The 17,582-nt window shown below is 66.4% G+C and overlaps 3 protein-coding genes across 7 annotated transcripts; 2 read left to right on the top strand and 1 right to left on the bottom strand.

Annotated features, from left to right (window-relative positions):
* Positions 1-588: 588 nt before the first annotated feature.
* On the bottom strand, positions 589-7,447 carry CCDC71 (coiled-coil domain containing 71). 3 transcript variants are annotated; one of them, XM_059716112.1, is made up of 2 exons: positions 7,329-7,447; positions 589-5,483 (listed from the first exon to the last, which is right to left on the bottom strand). In XM_059716112.1, exon 2 carries the CDS (start codon positions 5,428-5,430, stop codon positions 4,234-4,236), a length of 1,197 nt encoding a protein of 398 aa, XP_059572095.1. In that variant the 5' UTR covers positions 5,431-5,483; positions 7,329-7,447; the 3' UTR covers positions 589-4,233. The 3 variants fall into 3 exon arrangements, with proteins under 3 accessions (XP_059572095.1, XP_059572094.1, XP_006260364.1); XM_059716111.1 differs by having other exon boundaries at positions 589-5,491; positions 7,329-7,446; XM_006260302.4 differs by lacking the exon at positions 7,329-7,447 and adding an exon at positions 5,936-6,034 and having other exon boundaries at positions 589-5,491.
* An 80-nt stretch (positions 7,448-7,527) lies between these two features.
* Positions 7,528-11,022, top strand: LOC132244556 (uncharacterized). 3 transcript variants are annotated; one of them, XM_059716114.1, is made up of 5 exons: positions 7,537-7,847; positions 8,064-8,449; positions 8,557-8,717; positions 9,121-9,225; positions 10,317-11,022. In XM_059716114.1, the coding sequence occupies exons 1-5, from the start codon at positions 7,658-7,660 to the stop codon at positions 10,441-10,443; spliced, it is 969 nt and encodes a 322-aa protein (XP_059572097.1). In that variant the 5' UTR covers positions 7,537-7,657; the 3' UTR covers positions 10,444-11,022. The 3 variants fall into 3 exon arrangements, with proteins under 3 accessions (XP_059572098.1, XP_059572097.1, XP_059572096.1); XM_059716113.1 differs by having other exon boundaries at positions 7,538-7,847; positions 9,093-9,225; XM_059716115.1 differs by lacking the exon at positions 9,121-9,225 and having other exon boundaries at positions 7,528-7,847.
* An 836-nt stretch (positions 11,023-11,858) lies between these two features.
* KLHDC8B (kelch domain containing 8B) lies at positions 11,859-17,347 on the top strand. The gene is made up of 5 exons (XM_006260323.3): positions 11,859-12,820; positions 13,839-14,003; positions 14,192-14,416; positions 14,616-14,717; positions 16,643-17,347. Exons 1-5 carry the CDS (start codon positions 12,451-12,453, stop codon positions 16,837-16,839), a joined length of 1,059 nt encoding a protein of 352 aa, XP_006260385.1. The 5' UTR covers positions 11,859-12,450; the 3' UTR covers positions 16,840-17,347.
* The last annotated feature ends 235 nt before the right edge of the window (positions 17,348-17,582 follow it).

The following is a 17,582-nucleotide window of genomic DNA, read 5'->3' as shown; positions in this document are numbered from 1 at the left end:
CAGCCCCTCATCCAGAGCTCCCTGCCCCCCCACCCCAGCTCACCTGCGCAGGCGAGGAAACAGCCTGGGTGTGACCTCTGGCCCCTGGTCCCATCGCAGGCCTGGCCCCCTGCGGCCGGGCGGCTGGGAGAGGACCCAGGGCAGGGCTACTCCCTTTGCCAGACCCGGTCACTGCCCTGAGCAGCAGGAGCCCAGGGAGACCCCCAACCCGAGCGCCACGGCCCAGACAGGCCCTGGGGCTGCTGCAGTGCTGCCTGAGCGCTGCGCTGGGCTTTGCTTGCTGCCACGGTCCAGGACAGGCAGGAGGGGAAGAGACGGGTCCATGGGGTGGGTAGGGGACCCCGCTCCCACAGCCCAGGGCCCAAGCAGAGGTGGAGGCCAGGCACTGCCCCACAGGGAGACACCAGCACCCAAGAGGAGATGGCGCAGAGGCACTGCCCACAACCCCTGCCACAGCAGCCCACGGTGGCAGCAGCAGCTCCAGGCCCAGCCCCAGCAGCCGGAGCTGCTCCCAAACCCGCCCCCGCCCAGGCGAGGCAGAGGCCTGAGCTCCCTCTGCCAGCGCAAAGACAACGCAGATGTGGTAGCTGGGTTGTGAAGCACCATTTTACTGGAGGGGATGGGCCAGGCCGGGGGCTCATAACAAACGGTCACGTCATTGAAGAAAAGACAGTTTGTCCCAGCACCGCAGCTGGGCATTAGTAGGAGCCGGGGGCTGCCTGGCCGCAGCCTGACACCCCTGGTGTGGGCACGCAGCACGGGAGCCAGGCCTGCGGTGGACCAGGGCACGGGCAGCCTGCGCGTGGCAGAGTGGTTTCGGGCTGCGGAGCCGCAGGAAGCTCCACGGCAGGGTGGGTGGCAGCCCCAAGGCTGGGCTGTGGTGTGGCTGCCACAGGAGGAGAGGACACAGCTGCCGTGCTGTGCGACCAGAGCCCCACAGACCAGGGCAGGAATGTGCTGGTTGTGCTACAGGAACCACTGGCTCCTAGAGACCAGAGGCCAACGAAGCCCAGCCAGACGAGAGGCTTCAAAGTGCTCTGGGTCCTCCTGGGCCTGCGGTCAGGGCTGAGGGCAGCTCCGCAGCATCTGCCCCTTGACACCGCTGCTCTGGCCAGGCGGGTGCCAGCACCCCCAGGCAGGTGGCATGGGCACAGGCAGCCGCCCAGAGCGACAGGAACAGAAGGGCCAATTAAGGCAGACAACACAGCCAGTGGGGCCGGGTCCAAGCGGTCATGCCCCAGGCGCAGGTGTGTGGAGCTGCCCCTGCCCCAGGCTCTCAGGGGCTAGGACAAGGACAGGCCTGACACTCAGATCCCCTCCCTGCTCACACAGAGAAGGCTGGGACCACTGCTCTCCCCGGCAGCATCGAGGGCACGGGCAAGACCCACTAGGGGACAGGATCCCAGCAGGGTCTGGCAAGTGCTAGGAGTGCTGTGTCCTGTGAGAGGCCAGAGAAGGGCTTGCTGCAGGAACCAGGCAGAAGCAAGCCCAGCCCATCGCCACATCTCTGGTCTCCTTCAGCCTGGCTCCTGTTTCTCTCCAGCCCCCCCGTCTCGGCCCCTGCCCCACAGCTGGGGGCGGCGCTTACTGCGCAGGCCACGACTGAGAAAACACTAGAGAACAGTGGGTTGGGCCTGCCCGAGCCCAGGGCCAAGGGACCCCAGCGAAACCCTGCAGGACCAGAGGGAAGGCACAGCCCCCAGGGGTGCTGGGCTCCGAGTCAGCCAGGAGCACCTGGTCCACGGCTCTCACCAGCATTGCCTGCCCCTGCCCCTGCCAGTATCAGCACAGGGAGGGGCTGAGCACTGCTGCAGGATCAGCCAGGTGAGGGCGAAGGCAGCCCCACAGCACAGGGATCCGAAATGCAGCGCCCCAAACATGCTCCGGCAGCTGCTCCCTACCAGAGGGAGCTGCACCTACCTACACCAGGCTGCTGGAGCCCAACCAGCTCCGCGTCGACACCTGCCCAGGGGTTCGTACCTGGGCACCCCGAGTACAGCGCACCAACATGAGCACTGCAGCATGTGCGAGTGCTGCCGCCTGGCAGGAACCCCGGGCCTGCCGAGAACAGCTGAGACTGATGTATCTGGGGGGTGGGGGGTGGTTGCAGGGGTCCAGGAAAGAGCTGAGGGTGGGGACAACAAGGACGGAGGGTCCAGGCAGGGCAGTAGTGTTCAAAGGGCCCACGAAAGGGGAACACTGGGAAAATTAACACAGAAGGGGCCTGCAACAAGGGGCCAAGTGGTGACTTCTACAGTCGCCTGGGACCCCCCCAAAATTCCTCAAATACTCAGGGCTGGGGCATTTGGCAAAGTAAGAGCACAATCAAAAGTCGGAGACAGGGAAGGATGGCCCAGCCCCAGTGTGAGCTGCCAGCTGCTCCAGGGAGGGCTGCACGGACAAGTGCTGTGGGGCCTGCTGTGCTGGGCCCTGGGGTCCACTCCCCGCCCAGCCCCTGGCCTGCTCAGTGACATGAAGCAAGCCGCCCCCTCGCCCTGCATCAGCTAGCTGTGCTGCACAGCACGGGAATGGCTGCATTGTGGCCGGGACGGCTGGTACAGACAATGGAGCACTGAGCTGCAGCCAAGGCTGAGCCGCTGACTACTGGCCCTGGTGCTGACAGGAAAGGGACAGGTCCTGTGGGGCCCAAGTCCCCGGCTACTATGCCCGCTGGACAGCAAGGCCAGGCCCTGCCTGCCCCAGGGTGACAACCCCCTGCATTTGGTACCTGGGCCAGATCAACCAGGCATGAGGTCCACGGGCTGCCCCATCCCACAGGACAACAGTCCTTTCCACCTTCTGGCATGTTGCGAACAGCACTATGCATCCCCTGCGGCGCAGCCCACCCCTCGGCAGCAGGAGGTAGAACCTGCCCTCACCCAACCTGGAGCACTGGCACCGGTATGGTTGCACACGCGTTCCCAGACCGCCCAGGAGGGGTGGGGCACAGAGGCCCAGGGCAGACAGGCGGACACCCTGCAGCCAGTCCCTGCTAGGCACTAGGTAAGCTGCTGAATCTTTAACCCACAGTGAGAAACTTAAGTAGTGACTGAGCCCCTCCTCCCCGCACCACAGCCTCAAACCTTAGGACTGTCCATATGTTCAAAAACCAGGTGCAATCAACCATCCCCCCCAGACCCTTCTGCTGCTCCTCTGGGCTTGCACATGAACATGCCACAGGCACCAGTGGAATGCTGGGCCCACCGAGTACAATCCCAAGCACCCGGGGTGGGGGAGTGGTTTTTGTCCCCATGAGAAGCTGCTCCAGCACCCTCCGTGACAGCCAAGTGGTTCAAGTCTGGCCAGGGAATGTCAGGTGACTACCAGCGGACAGTTCCAGGCCTCAGCTGACTGCCAGCACAGTGCCACAGGGGCATACCCAGGTCCCAGGGTGGAAGCGCTGACACGAGGCAATGCTGCTGCTAGAGCTCAGCACTGCTGCTGACAACAAAGGGAGGACATATGAGAAAAGCTGTGTGGGCCCCAGGGCAGCAGTCAGCCCTGCTCCCCTGGCACACAATGGTGGTCACAGGCAAAGCACAAGGAGACCGACATTCGACACCCAGCTGGGATGCCCCCATGCTGCGTTGTGCTTCCTGGGGCCGGAGGGGCAACAACTCCACTTGCTTCGGCAGGAGCCCGGAGCCAGCTGATGACAACACTGTAAGGAGGGGAGAAATGTGGCACCTTCAAAGGAATGATGGACGGAGGGGAGAGGAGAGAGAGTAAACACCTCCGGAACCAAGCTCCAGAGGGGGCAGGCAGGACCAGTGTCCCTGACCATCCTGGGCAGTCTGCACGTGTACAGATATAGATAATAACCTTAGAAAATTTGATTAAAATAAACCCAGGAAATGTACAACTTGGAAAGGGAGTGAAACGTCACAGTGCATTGACGGTGTGAGACATTCCCACGTCCTCCCACTGTGCAGGGCACGTGCCGCTGCTCCATTGGGAAGTTCCCGCAGGAGACCAGGGCTCTGGCCAGGGCAGTACAGGGGCGGAAGGCATCCTTCTCCGTCTCTAAAAACGGTCTGTGCAGCCGCAGTCCAGCGCTGCACAACGCTGCCGGGCAGCCACCGCGAAGGGCACAGGGCATGCGGCTCACGGCTGCAGGCAGTTGCTCCGCTATCGTCCCCAGGCGCCAGAGGACTGCAGCTGCACTCAAACATCTCCATGTTCTGGCCTCAGCTCACGCTCGCTCGCTTAAAAGAGGTGGCAAAATAAGGCCCCTCAGGGAACACTGTGGGCGTGGGAGAGGGGCTGGATGCGGATCACGGGGGACAGGTTGACCCTCAGGATCTGCTGGGCTCTCCTCCGTACTTCGTCATCCGAGGAGGAACCGTCCACCTTGATGACCCGGAACTTGAGCAGGTTCCAGGTGCTCGGTGCCCGGTCGGCCTTGTGCGGTGCCGGCATGGCGTTGGCCGTCGCCTTCTGTGGCGTGTCTCTGGGCTCCAGAGCCCTCTTCCTCTTCTGCCCGGTGGTCTCTGTGGGCCCGCTGCTCTCCCTCCACTCTGTTCGCCCTCCAGGGACCTCCCTGGCTTTGACTTTGGAGGCCTTGGCCGGTGGCCCGCCGCTAATGCTCTGCGAGGAGCTGCCCGTGATGCGCCCGTTCAGGACCCCAGATGCCTTGCAGGCATTGCTTTCCTGCAGCACGCCACCCTTCGGTCCCTTCAGGAGCCCTGCAGCAAGGCTGGAGGAGTCGGGTACTTTCTTAGCGAAGTGTTTGCAGCCTTTGGGATCCAGCGGGCCTGACATTACCTTAGCGGTTCTGGCCGACGCACTTGAGGCCTTGTGGAGCCTGTGGTCTGAGGGGGAGAGACCTAGTTGACCTGGCTTGTATTTCGATTCCAAGCAGGGGGCTGCAGTTTTCAGGGGAACCAGGGCTTCCAGCACCACAGACAGCCTCACGGCTGGGTACACGTCGGGGTACATGTTAGCAGGAAAGGCCATGGCTGGGGCTTTCGAGGTGCCCGACCTGGTCTGTTTCAATGAGTTCAAGAGGAGATTTGTAGAACTGCCTTTGGAGACTGGCTTGGGGGAGACTGTGGAAGAGCTCACCGAGATCCCGGCCAGTGGAGCTGCCATCCTGGTCGCGGTTGCTGTGGGTCTGGCAGGAGCATCGGCAGAGTTGGGTGCCATGGCCGCGCCAGAGCTATGCTGTATGCTCTCTTCGGTCTGCCCAGGTGTGTCCGCTGTGCACGAGCTGTAGCCGTACACATCCTTGCTTCTCAGGATTGTGGGCTGGTAGCCCTCCTCCCTGAGGCCCTGGAGAAAGGCCACCAGCTGGGTCTCTGTGTCAGAGAGGTCCTTGGACATGGGGTTGAAGACGCGGAGGGCTTCCTCCAGGGCTTTCTGTCCTGCAGACGAGATTCGTGACCAGGAATGCACAGCTTTTTCTTCCACATTGTTCACTGCAATATTCATGGCATTAGGCAAGCAGGAGCTTCCAGGGGGTTTGAATCACTTGAAAGCCAACGCTGGACACCTCAAAGGGAAAGAGAGAAGAGAGTTAGCTGACACCACAGGCATGATGCCCCACAGTGCTGCAGGACTGCCACTGGGGACCCTCCTGACTGCCTGGGTCACGCGAGCCAGATGTGCCCCGAGCACCTCCTGCAATGGCCTCAACAACTATAGGAGGCCCACTTCCCAAGTGGCAAATGCACCCCAGAACTAGAGCTGCTCCAGGGGCATATCTGCACCTTGCTGACCAGCACCAACTCCATGTTTGCCTCCGGCTGCCCGCCGAGGCACTCAGTCACCAGAGATCCCTTCTGTGTGCATGGTCACAACCACATCCCTTCAACCCTCCACGGCCGCTGCTGTAGGTCATGTTCTGCCTCCAGCCCCAGAATCACCCCATGGCTCTGATCCTGCTCTATCTCCAGAGCTTCCTGTTCAAAGCACGCACCGTCGAACGGAGGGCTACCTCTGCAGGGTTCCCCATGCCTGCTGGCAGCTCCCATCTGTGGAGGCATCTGCAACTCGCTGTCAGGGCACACCACTGCCAAGCCAAGGAAGCTCGCCTGCCAAAGCAGCAGAAGATGGGTTTCCCCTGAAGCATGACCCGCGGCAGCCAGGGAGCGAGGAAGCCTGACACCCGTGTGCCTGGAAGCCGGGGTGGGTGGACCAGAGGAATGACGCCACATCGCCTTTAGACCCGCAACTACCTGCACAGGCGAGGCATTAACAGCCAACTACAGATGGGAGCCAGGAGGCAGAACCGGAAGAAGGGTACAGCAGTCCCTGAGAGCTCAGCTATGCCCCTCGCCCAGCTCTACAGGCAGCCGCTACCCACAACAATCCTCGCCTCTGGCGTTTCCCTGGGCCCTCAGGGACACGACCGCACTCCAAGGCTGCCACAAGGTAAGTAGTCACTCCGCCCCCAGCGAGCAGGAGATTTTGCAACTGGGAGCAGCAGCACGAGCTGGGCAAGAGCAGTAAAAACAGGCTGTAAAACTATTAGCTGGGAGGCACCTCCAGACCCCGCAGAAAAGCTTAGTATTTGGCAAACGCTCCCCTCCCCAAGTTCAAAGGCCTCGGGCAGGTGCAAGGAGAGGGGGAGCGCGGGCTCCAGGGTGAGGACGGGAAAACAAACACACCCAGAGATCAGCTCCACGCCCTGCTCAGCCCCCTCCAGAGCTGGCGCAGCCCCGGCCCCAGCGCCCGGAGCAGAGCAGAGCAGAGCAGGCCACGGGGCAAGCCCAGGGCCGCAGGCCAGTCCCTGCCCCGAGAGCTCCTCATCCAAGCTCAGCACTGGACCTGGACCACACGAAGAACCCCCTGCGAGCGAGCGAGCGAGCGCGCTGGGAGGGAGCACGGCCAAGGACGGGTGCTGCGGCAGGCCCCGCGAGGACCCGAGCAGAGCGGGGGGGACGGGGGGTGGGGCCGTGCCCGGGAGCGAGGCTACGCCGCAGCGGGAGGGAGCGGGGCACCGGGGGCATGACGCCCGGCCGGCATCGCCGCGCTGGAGCCACGGCTGGCACAGGCAGGGCCCGCGGCCCCTCGAGCTGCTGGTCGGGGACACGGACACGGGCGAGCAGCGTCCCCCGCCCGCGCCGGGAGGCCGGGGATCCCACGGGAAACCGGCCAGAGCGCGAGGGCGAGTCCCCGGGCGGCCCCGCCAGCGACAGCCCTGCACGGCCCGGCGCCTTCTCCAGCAGGAGCCGCGGGACGCGGCCCCGGCCCCGGGCTGACACGGGCCGGGGGAGGCCGCGCAGCCGCAGCCCCGCGCCGAGCCCGGCCCCGCTGATCCACGGCGGCGGGTCCCGATCCGGGCGCTGCCGGGGCGGGGCGGGGCCGCCTGGCCCTACCGGACCTACCGGCCGCCGCGGAGCCCGGACGCGGACCAGGCCCCGCCGCTGCGCTGTCTCCGCCGCTCCAACATGGCCGCCGCGGGGCGCCGGAAGTAAGCGACACTTCCGCTTCCGATTCACGCCCCTCCCCGCCGCCGCTCCCTGGGGCCTCGTGACCCCGTGACCCCCCCCCCCCCGGCCGCGCGAGGGGAGGGGCCACGTGCCGGAAGTGGCGCTCTGGCCGCTCGTGCGCTCGATTGTGCCGGCGCCGGAAGTGGCGCGGAGTCGCTGTCGCGTAGTAACGGCCGTCGCCACGGCCCCCCCCCCCCACAGCCCGGGACCCCCCCACGCGGGCCATGGGCGAGGCGGGCGCGGGCAGCCCGGGGCCGGGGCCGGGGCCGGGGCAGCGGCGGCGGCGGAAGCTGGTGCTGCATGTGGACGTGAACAACACGGTGGTGGTGGCGGACGCTGTGACCGGGCAGGGCCCGCGCGCCGCCCTCAACGCCTTCCTCAGCGCCGCCGCCTGGGGCCGCCGCGCGCCCGACGGTCAGCGGGGGGAGGGGTCGGGCGGGGGTGGAGCGGTGGGTTGGGCTGGAGGGGAGGGGAGGGGGGAGCGGAGCGGTGGGGGGTGCAGGGGGGAGGGGTCGGGCGGGAGGGGAGCGGTGGGTTGGGCTGGAGGGGAGGGGGGAGCGGAGCGGTGGGGGGTGCGGGGGGAGCCCCAGGCCCGGGCTGGTGCAAACCCCCCCCCTCCCCGCACGGCAGGCGCGTGGCAGTGGCTGAGCGAGGCGCCGTCGCTGCGGCCGCCCTGCCCCGGTGCCGTGAGCTACAGCTCGGCGCACGGGCGCGACCCGCGCTTCGCCGACTCGCCGCGGGGCAGCCGGTTCCGGGGCGCGCTGCGGCGGCACCTGCGGCTGCTGGCGTGGCCGGGGCCACCCCACGAGGGGCTGTCGGTGTGTGGCGAGGGCGGGCAGCGCTACCACCTGGTGCTGCCCGCCTTCCTGCGCCTGCTGGATGAGTTGCACCGTGACGGCCGCCGCTTCGCCGTCGTCTTCCGCACCTTCGGCACTGACCTGCCCCGTGTGCTCCGCGCCCTGCGCTGCGCGCTGCAGGGGCAGCACCCCGGCTTCCCGGCCCTGCGGGGCCTGCCAGTGAGTGCCCGTGGGCTGGGCTAGGGAAGGCAGCACCAGTCTGGGGGCGCTGGGCGGCCGCAGTGCCTTTGGGCACGGTCACTCCGGTCCCCGCGGTGGTCTTGCAGCTCCCTGTGGACAGCAGCGTGGGGCAGATCCGCTGCAGCGAGCAGGAGGTGGTGCTGTGCCAGGGCCACACCCGGCTCTCGACTCAGGACAACGCGCGGGCACTGTACAGCTTCTTCAGCGCCACAGAAGGGCTCAGTGGCTTCCAGGACCACTTCGACTGGTGAGGAACCAGTGGGGCTGGGGTGTAGCTCAGACGTTGCCCCGCCTCCCCCACCTGCGCCAGGCAGCCTCGCTCCTGCCCTCTGCCCCTGGAGCCGGCCCTTCCTGCCCCTGCTTCTCTCCGCTCTGCTCTTTCCCGTGAACTGGTTGCCCTGATTGCAGCCCTGGTGCAGGCACCGGGCTCCTGTCCTCCCAGCCCACCCCCTGCCACTGCAGGAGGCGCTTTGCAGACACAAGTGTCCTGGGCTTTAAGGGCTGAGCAGAGCCTGAGAGTGCTGCACGTGATGGGCCCCGGCCTGGCCAGCCACGTTGCCCACCGGCTGCTCCCTGAGCAGCGGCCCCGTGCCAGCACTGCTCCCACTGCCCTGCGTTGCAGGTGGGCCAGAAACCACTTCTCCTGCCAGGGTGGGAAGCCCCTGTGGATTGACCCCCACGACCCTGACGTTCACCACATCTGCATTGATGACAACATCCGGCTGGATGATTCGGACACCATTGTCTGCCCCCAGGTACTGGGCCTGCTGCCCGCCCAGCATGTGGGCCTGGCTGCGGGTGGGAGCAGCACTGCATCTCGCAGAGGATGAGATCACTTGTTGGCACAACAGGTGTGCATCCCTGCACCGGCTTCTGTGTGACTCATTTGTGCAGCTGCTCCAGCCCGCCAGCTCTTGCGCTAATGCCCTCTCAGGAGCAGAGAGTGCAATGCAGCCCAGGGTGTATGGAGGGAGCTGCCCCCCCTCCTGCCAGGTGTCCCAGCTCCCTGGCTTGCACCCCCTGAGTAGGTGCTGGGAGAGTGGCAGGCCGAGGGAGGTCAACCGTCTCTGAAGAGCTGGCGTCCGGTTGGTGCCGCACAGCACTGTTGGCACGACGCCCCTGGGAGGGGGCGACTGGTGCTTGCACATCAATAATGTAGCAGCTCTCCAGGCGAGGCTGCAGCATGAGGCGCTGCCCGCTGCCGGCTTCTCTCTGATGTTTGCTGCAGCCACCAGGGAAGGGGTCTCGGAGCATGCCCAGCGGCAGTAGCCCCAAGGGTCCTTGCCCCCCATCCTCTGGGTTTTGGGCTGAGTCCCTTTTGCTGAGCCAGGAACCCGTTGTCTGCCTGCCCGCCAGCCCAGGTCCCCTGCTTGGGCTGCCATGACCAATGCTAGGAGGACAGCTTTGGGCCTTCAGCAGTTTCCATGTATCTTGCTCAGACTCATTAGCAGCTGGGTCATGGAGGGGTCCTTATCGCTGCAGAAGCAGCTGGCCCCCACCAGCAATGCTCTAGCTACAAAGCCCCAGGAACCACTGTGCGGGGAAGAGGAACCTGAGTGAGCAGCCCAGACCCCAGTGATGGCGAGCTGCTCTTGCAGGCATTCCTGGGACTGCTTGAAGGCATGTCCCCTCCCCTGGGGAAGGCTCGGCCCTTGAGGGAAGGATCAAGGGCTGGGAGATCTTCCCAGTTGAGCCTCCTTGGCCCCTTGCTGGTGCACAAGGCCGAGTGGGCAATGCAGCTGGCGGCAGGGCAGGACTTACTGCCAGGCTTTGTGCCAGCATGCGTGGGGGGGCTGTGCTCCTGCTGTCCCTCCCCCGGCTCTAATGCCTGCTCTCCTCCCCAAAGGTGTTTTCAGAGCCAGGGGGCAGCTGCCCCAGGCTGGCACCCACCTCAGAGCTGTATGGTGTGTGCCTGGTGCAGACCAACCTCCTGGAGGCCATCGCGGATGAGGACTACTTCCTCCGCTGCGTGAGACAATGCGAGGAGAACTACGAGCACTACCTGGCCAGTGCTGGGAACCAGCTGCAGAATGGCCAGTGAGGGCAATGAGCCCTGACTGCTGCTGCCTCCAACTGGGTTCTCCCTTCTCCCCAGCCAGGGCGAGGCACGGGCCTCCACGGAGGTGCCCGTACTCCAGGAGCTCACCTGGCTGGCATCCGCAGGACATGGATGCATTCCCTGAGCCCTGGCAGCAAGAGGGGTGTTTCTCCATTGCCATTCGGCCTCCAGAAGGGCTGCTGGGGCGGGCCCTGCTGCAGGGTGCCCCTGGGCCATGCCTGGTGCCCGCCACTGATCTCGCACTGGGATTGTGAGCGCTTCTACAGGGACCCTCCTGTTACGTGTGCACAGCGCCTGGCATGGAGGGGCGCGGGACTCCGGCTGCAGCGGCCATATCTGTAGAGTTAGTGTGGCTCTGCCACAGCCCTGGCATGGCTGTCTTGCTGTGAATCCCATTGCCTGGTGTGACCACGCTGCGCATGGCTGCCCTTGCTCCCTGCCTGTGCTGCGGTCTGTGCCCCTCCTGTGCATTCTTAAATGTGTTTTTATCTTGTGCGTGTCTGCCATGAGTTGGATCCTAGCGCCTGGTGGGGGTAGGGATCCTGCTCCTTACAGTTGAGGTTGGGGCTGGGAGAGGGCAGCAGGGCACTGGCCTGGAGCCAGGAGCCTCATCTAGGCTCTTCTGCTGCCCCCTGGGCACCTGTAGGCAGGGTGCTTCCCAGCATAATGGGTCCCTTAGGCAGAAGCTGCCTTGGAGGCAATCATCAGGGCTGCAGACTGGCATGGAGCCCAGCCTGGGGGCCACAGCAGCAGGGACAGCCTTGTCCAGTGGATGCTGGGGCTGGGGCTGGTGCTGGGCTGAGGAGGAAGGCGGGGAGGGGGGGGGAAGAATGCTGCTTCCTCTGCAGGGGCAATGGAGCTGGCTTGTTAACGGTCCCTGGGGAGCACGGGCCACCTGGGAGCCCTGTGGCAGCAAAAGGGCCTGGCAGCTGAGGGAGGTGGCTGCAGTCGTGTTGCCCTGCGGCACCCGAGGGAGCTGGGGGGCAGGTCCCTGCTGTTAATGAGGGCTCTGGCTGAAGCGCTGGGGGCTGTTGGCGGGGCAGCATGGGCTGTGACAGCAGGCAGCGCGGGACGGCGCAGCAGGCACTGTCCCTGGGGCTCCCTCTGCTATCGGAGCGGGTCAGGCCCTAGGGCGCAGGAGCTGGCTTTCCCGCAGGAGGGTGCCGGGGCTGGGCCAGAGCCCAGCGGGATGGAGGTGGCTGTCGGCCCCGCAGCTCCTGGCCCGCGGCCGGGCTGTGGGACCGCCCGTTGGGGCCGGGCCAGCTCTGCAGGGAGGCGCCCTGCCCCCGGCTGGGGCCCTCCGCCCGCCCGCTCCCGCGGCCCGGGGCGCAGAGCAGGGGCGGCGCGTCGCGGTCGGGGCGGGAGCCACAAGCGCGGGCTGCAGCGAGCGCGCCGGGACGGCCGCGGGCCGGGGCCGGGGCCGGGGCCGGGGCCGGGCAGGGTGGAGCCGAGCCCCGCGAGCGGCACCGGGACCAGCGCCGCGCCGGGGGCGGAAGAGTTAAGCGGCGGTGGGTGGGTTTTCCCCGCGCCCGCGCTGCCGGAGCCAGAACCGAGCAGCGCCGAGCCCGGCCGGGCGGAGGGGAGCGCCGCAGCCGGCTCGGGCGGGCGGGCGGGCACGCACTCTGGGAAAGTTTGCGGCCGCGGCGGGTCCGGCGGCAGCGCCCGGCAGGCGAGCCCGGCGCGGCTGCAGCCTCGTCCGCGGGACAGGCGGAGCGGAGCGGAGCGGAGCCCCGCGCCCCGGCGCTGCCCGGCTGGACGGCGGCCCCTGCCTCTCCCCTCCGGCACCCGCGCCCGCTCCCAGCCGCCGATGGAGCCGGCAGCCCCGGGCGCTGAGCGGCTGTGCCCGCCGCCCGACCCGAGCGCAGCCCCGGAGCCCCGGGGCCGGGCGTGAGGGCGCGGCCATGGCCCCGTCCTGAGCGGCATGGCCAGCGCGCGGGCCTTCGCGTGGGAGGTCTTGCCGCCCATGCCCACGGGGCGCGTGTACTGCAGCCCGCTCTACCAGGACGGGCAGCTCCTGGTGCTGGGCGGCTGCGGCACGGCGGGGCTGCCCCTGGACACGGCCGAGCTGCTGGACGTGCGGGCCCAGAAGTGGGTGGCGCTGCCCCCGCTGCCCACGCCACGGGCCGGTGCCACCGCCGTGGCTCTGGGCAAGCAGGTCCTGGTCGTGGGTGGCATGGACTCGCGGCAGAGCCCCCTGGCCTCCGTCGAAGCCTACAACGCCGACGAGGGCAAGTGGGAGCAGAAGACCTCGCTGGCCCAGCCGTCCATGGGCATCGCCGCCATCAGGAGAGGTGCGAGGGGAGCAGGGCAGAGCGGGGCAGTCCCTGGCAGGCTGGGCACAGGGTGCCTCTCATGGGTGACAGCACGACTGAGCGCTTCCCCCGGGTTACGCAGCCAAGACCTGCGGGTGCTCAGCCTAGAGGGGCAGAGCCCGGTGTGGGAGAAGCTGGGGAGCCTGGTGGGGACTTGCTCCTGGGGTCAGCACCTGGAGCCTGCTCCCTGGCCCAGGAGCCTGAGCCCATGGGGTGGGGGTGCTGCTGGGGGGCCTGACCCTGGCCCAGTGGTGCTAGGGGTGCTGCACAGCGGGCCTGGGGCTCAGCGGGCCTGGCATGGGGTCCCTGTCCACAGCTTGCAGGTGCTGGGCGCAACCTGCTGCCCCTCCCTGGAGCAAAGGCACCCGGGTCCCCAGCCCCGCCCCACTGGCCCTGGCTGCCGTGCCAGGGGGCAGCATGACCCAGTGGTTAGGGTCAGTGCTCGGGTTGCATTGCCTCCCTGTGCAGCCGTAGGCAGGTTGCCATGGGGCAATGGCCTGATCCTGCCTGGCTCCAGGACAGCCAGAACTGTACAGTACCTCGGGGCCTTCCCTGAACGCAGCCCCGGGTCAGAGCTGGGCCCGGGGCCGCTCGGCTGGAGCTGGGAGCTGGGCGCTGGACGCCCCGGTGGCAGCCAGCGGCGGGCGGGTGGGAGCAGCACTCAGTAGCATGGCTGGGTTGCCATGGCATCTCCAGGGAGATGGCGCCGAGTGAGTATAATTAGATGCGATGGCCTTGCGTTCTGTTCTATTTTCAATGTGTGCGCGGGGTGGGGGCCACGTGGGGGCCAGCGGGCCCTGGGGTGGAACGGGCCCTGGGCAGGCCAGGCACAGGGAGCCACCTGCCCTGGTCTGGAGGGGAGCAGCCGGCCTGGCGCTTGTTGCCCAGGGACGCCTGGCTCCCAGCTGCACATAGATGGGGAGGGCGCCTGCTCAGCTCCGCCAGCTCCCCAGCACCCTGCCCCGGGCTGCACGCCTGACGGTCCCTCCTCTTGCAGACGGTACGGTCTACGCGCTCGGGGGCATGGGTGCCGACACCTCCCCGCAGGCACTGGCACGGGTCTACGAGCCGGCCAAGGACCTCTGGCAGCCCCTGCCCTCCATGCCCACCCCCTGCTACGGGGCCTCCGCCTTTCTGCAGGGCAGCAAGATCTTCATCTTGGGTGAGTGGCACCAGCCAATGCTTTGAGCCCCATGCTGGCCCTTTGCCAGAGCACAGCCACACGGCCTGGCTTTTGACACCTGTGTGGCCCCTGCCCTGGGTCCCCCTTCTGCTCCCCAGCCCCACGGGCTGCACGTGTGGGATCCTGGCAGAGCCCACAGACCGTCTCAGCCACTCCTCTCTTGGCAGGGGGCCGGCAGGGCAAGCTGCCCGTCACAGCCTTCGAGGCCTTTGACCTGGAGGTGAGGAGCTGGACGCGCTTCCCCAGTGTGCCCAGCCGCCGTGCCTTCTCCAGCTGCGCCATGGCTGAGGGCTGCTTCTTCAGTCTCGGGGGCTTGCAGCAGCCTGGCCCCCACAACTTCTACTCCCGGCCCCACTTTGTCAACACCGTGGAGATGTTCGACCCCGAGCAGGGTGAGCTGGGGATGGGGTCATGCATGGCCTTGGGGCTATGAGCGCGTGGGTGTTGGGCTCAGCCTGGGCTGGGGGCAGGAGTAGAGGAGGCCTGTGCTCTCCTCAGCATGCTTAGCTGGGCTGCCCTTGCCCCAGGGTGTGGGAAGGAAGAGGGCATCCCGCAGCAGCGCAGGGCCTCACGCTGCCTCTTCCCTGGCAGGTGCCTGGGTGAAGCCGAGCCGCACCATCCGCATGCGGGACAAGAGGGCTGACTTCGTGGCAGGCTGCCTTGGTGGGCGAGTAGTGGCGGTGGGCGGCCTCGGTGAGTGCTGGGGCTCTCAGGCTGGGGTCGGGCTGGGACCTGGCAGTGAAACCTCTGTGGAGCCAAGAAGGGTGGGGGTGGCGGGACCGCAGGACAGTGCCCCGAGGACAGGCACAGCTGGGCCTCCTGGGCTCCCAGCCGGGGCACATGAAGGGGACACTGCTGAGGAGCCCTGGGAGCCCAGCTGCAGAGCCCTGCAGCCCAGGCCCATCGTCCCGTGTCAGCACAGCGCAGCCGTGCCTGCTCACGGGGGAAGCACCTGGCAAACGGGAAAATTGATTCCATTCGGGTCAGTTCCCTACTCCGTCGTGGGAAGTCAGTTACCTCTGTGGCAGGGGCGGGTGGCTACCAGCTGGGGCCACACTTGGCTGCTGGCTCCCCTTCGCGCCTGTGTGTCTCAGAGAGTGCCGGGCAGTTGCTGCCAGGCAGCCTTTGGTGCCAGCCGCCACATCTCCTCTGTCTCCCCTCTCTCTCTTGTCACACGGATCTGGGCCAAGCAGCAGTGCTAATGAACCTGTGCTGGGAGAGCGCAGCAGGCCAAATGGCAGAGCCTGGACTCGCCAAGGGCTGTTGAGAAGCTACGGGGCACGGCCCTCTGCATTGCTGTGCCGACAGGAGCCTGAGGCCGCAGGCCGTGGGGGCTGCAGGGACAGGGCAGGCAAAGTTAGCCCCTCGTTGGATCTGGACAGGGGCCACGTCCTAGATTTGGGGTCAGGCCCCTGCCCTGCGCGTTGTCCTGGGCTCAGGATCTCAGCTGTGCAGGGCTGCCCGCTCCTCCACCTCTGCCAGATAAAGGTTAGCGCTGTCAGTCAGTGGCATGACCAACCGTGCAGGCAAGAGAGGAGCTGTCCCCAGGGCCCAGCTAGCATGCGCCCCTAGCTGGAGTAGCAGGGACCAGTAGGACAGTGAATGCAGCCCAGTGAATTTCCTGGGTGGGAGACACCTGGGCTCTGGCCAGCTCCTGGGTGGGCAGAGGGAAGCAGTGCCTCCCTGGCTGTGGCTGCCAGTGAGCAGCTGTGGGCAGGCTTGGGGGAGAGGAGGGAGGGTCTGGTGGGCCTGAGCCCTGCAGGGACCAGGGTGATTCCCAGCCAGATGCCTGTGCATTGCTCACACTGGGCAGAGACATGGAGCCCTGCCAGAGCCCTGGCAGCCTTCCCCCACCCCTGGGCAGGCAGGAGGGGCTATGAGGCCCAGGCCCTGGCTGAGAGCCACAGGGAGTCTGCTTAGGGTTGCCCATGAGTGAAGAGAGCCGTGGGGGAGGTCTCCTGCAATGCAGGAGGGACCAGCTGCCAGCACGAGTTACCATCAGGGTTCGTTAGGGGGCTTTTGTCTCCAGTTATTAGCATTACTCTGGCTTCAGAACAAATGGCTTTAATTATGCACGGGCAGGAGGCAGGGAGGGAGGTGCCTGTATGCAGCTGGAGCATTCAGCACTCCCCCAGGAATGGGCCTTCGCAGGCATCGTGGGTCCCAGCAGCACGCTGCATGGCATCCGTGTGCAAGTCTCCTCCGGCCCACGGCCGAGCACCTGTGACTGGGCTCGGCAGTGCAGGCTGGGCTCACTGCTGGGCTCCCGCTGCCATCCAGGCTGCTGCTTTTCACGGCAGCCACCCTGAGATCCCGCCAGGGTAGGCAAGAGTGTGGCCGCCCGATTTGGTGTGGGCAGCGACCTCCTGAGCAGAGGCAGAGGGCTGGGAGAGTGTGGGACTTGGCATTTACATCTGGGCCCGGCCTGAAATGGCAGGCAACCCACTGCTGGGCGGAGGAGCCCGCCGAACCAGGTGCAGGTGCTGGGCTGAGCTGGGCTGCAGCGGCGGGGGTTGCCACGGGCAGTGCAGCCATGCTGTGTCCCAAGGGAGGTGGGAGGGAGGGGACCTCTCCCCCGTTGTGAGCAGGAGCTCAGCGGTGTATGTGTTCTCCTGCAGGGAACCAGCCGTGCCCTCTCGACTCGGTGGAAGGATTTAGCTTGAGCAGGAAGAAGTGGGAGCCGCTGCCACCCATGCCCACGGGCCGCTGCTCCTGCTCCAGCTTCCAGGCACAAAACCTGCTCTTTGTGATCGGTGGGGTGGCGCAGGGGCCCAGCAGCGCTGTGGAGGCACTGTGCCTGCGGGAGGGGGCCTGACAACAGCTCTCAGCACCAAGGATCCAGCAGCAGGCCTGAGGACCAAGTGCCTGAAGACGGCGGCGGGGAGCAAAAGCTGTAGTTGCTGTGGCGGGCACCAGAGCAGTGACGTTTTCTTTCACTGTTTAGAAAACTAATTTCAGCTTCTTCAAGTCTAGAGTAGCTCGGTGGTGGGCGCTGGCTCTGTCTTGCCTGGGAATGGGGGAGAATCGGCTCCATCCACCCCCTCAGTGGAGCGGGGAGGGACAGTCCTCGGCAGAGGCAAGCTGGCATCCTGCCCTTGCTGGCCTAAGCTGCCTGTTGTCCAGTTTGGGTGTCTGTGCCGTCCTTTTGCAGCTGTATCGTGTGCCGCACAGTGAGGAGAGAGGAGGAGAGGGGCTATATGCTCATAGCGAGCGCTGTGTCGTTGTAGACCCAGTCTGTGTCTCATGTAGCACATCGGGTGCCCTGTAGCTCAGTGCCTAGGAGGTGACGTAGCACCTCAAATAAACCAACAAGTGGAGTTTTATCCATGCCGAAGCCTTGCATTGCTGAGCATCTGCAGGTAGCGCCGGAGGGTGGCCAGGCAGGCGAAACAGGCTGGCGCAGCCACTGGGGCCCCAGCAGCTGTGGGGAAGGGAGCACACTGCTGCCTCTATGGGAATCAGGGCTCCGGTCTGAGTGGGGGCACGCAGCTGTCACATGTTCTCATGTGTGGTGGGCTTCCCCTGATCTCAGGTCGGGCACCAGGTCCCTGTGCTTCC

This window comes from Alligator mississippiensis, chromosome 12 (genome assembly GCF_030867095.1).
Source record: "Alligator mississippiensis isolate rAllMis1 chromosome 12, rAllMis1, whole genome shotgun sequence".
In the NCBI taxonomy this organism is placed as follows: Eukaryota; Metazoa; Chordata; order Crocodylia; family Alligatoridae; genus Alligator; species Alligator mississippiensis.
This window is presented reverse-complemented; position numbering and strand designations above follow the sequence as displayed.

Coding starts and splice junctions, on each gene's coding strand:
- CCDC71 (XM_059716112.1), bottom strand. CDS start 5,430: ATGAATATTGCAGTGAACAATGTGGAAGAAAAAGCTGTGCATTCCTGG.
- LOC132244556 (XM_059716113.1), top strand. CDS start 7,658: ATGGGCGAGGCGGGCGCGGGCAGCCCGGGGCCGGGGCCGGGGCCGGGG. Junction 8,718..9,092: donor TTCCAGGACCACTTCGACTG/GTGAGGAACCAG, acceptor CCTGCGTTGCAG/GTGGGCCAGAAACCACTTCT. Junction 9,226..10,316: donor ACACCATTGTCTGCCCCCAG/GTACTGGGCCTG, acceptor TCCTCCCCAAAG/GTGTTTTCAGAGCCAGGGGG.
- KLHDC8B (XM_006260323.3), top strand. CDS start 12,451: ATGGCCAGCGCGCGGGCCTTCGCGTGGGAGGTCTTGCCGCCCATGCCC. Junction 14,004..14,191: donor CAGCAAGATCTTCATCTTGG/GTGAGTGGCACC, acceptor CTCTCTTGGCAG/GGGGCCGGCAGGGCAAGCTG. Junction 14,417..14,615: donor GATGTTCGACCCCGAGCAGG/GTGAGCTGGGGA, acceptor CTTCCCTGGCAG/GTGCCTGGGTGAAGCCGAGC.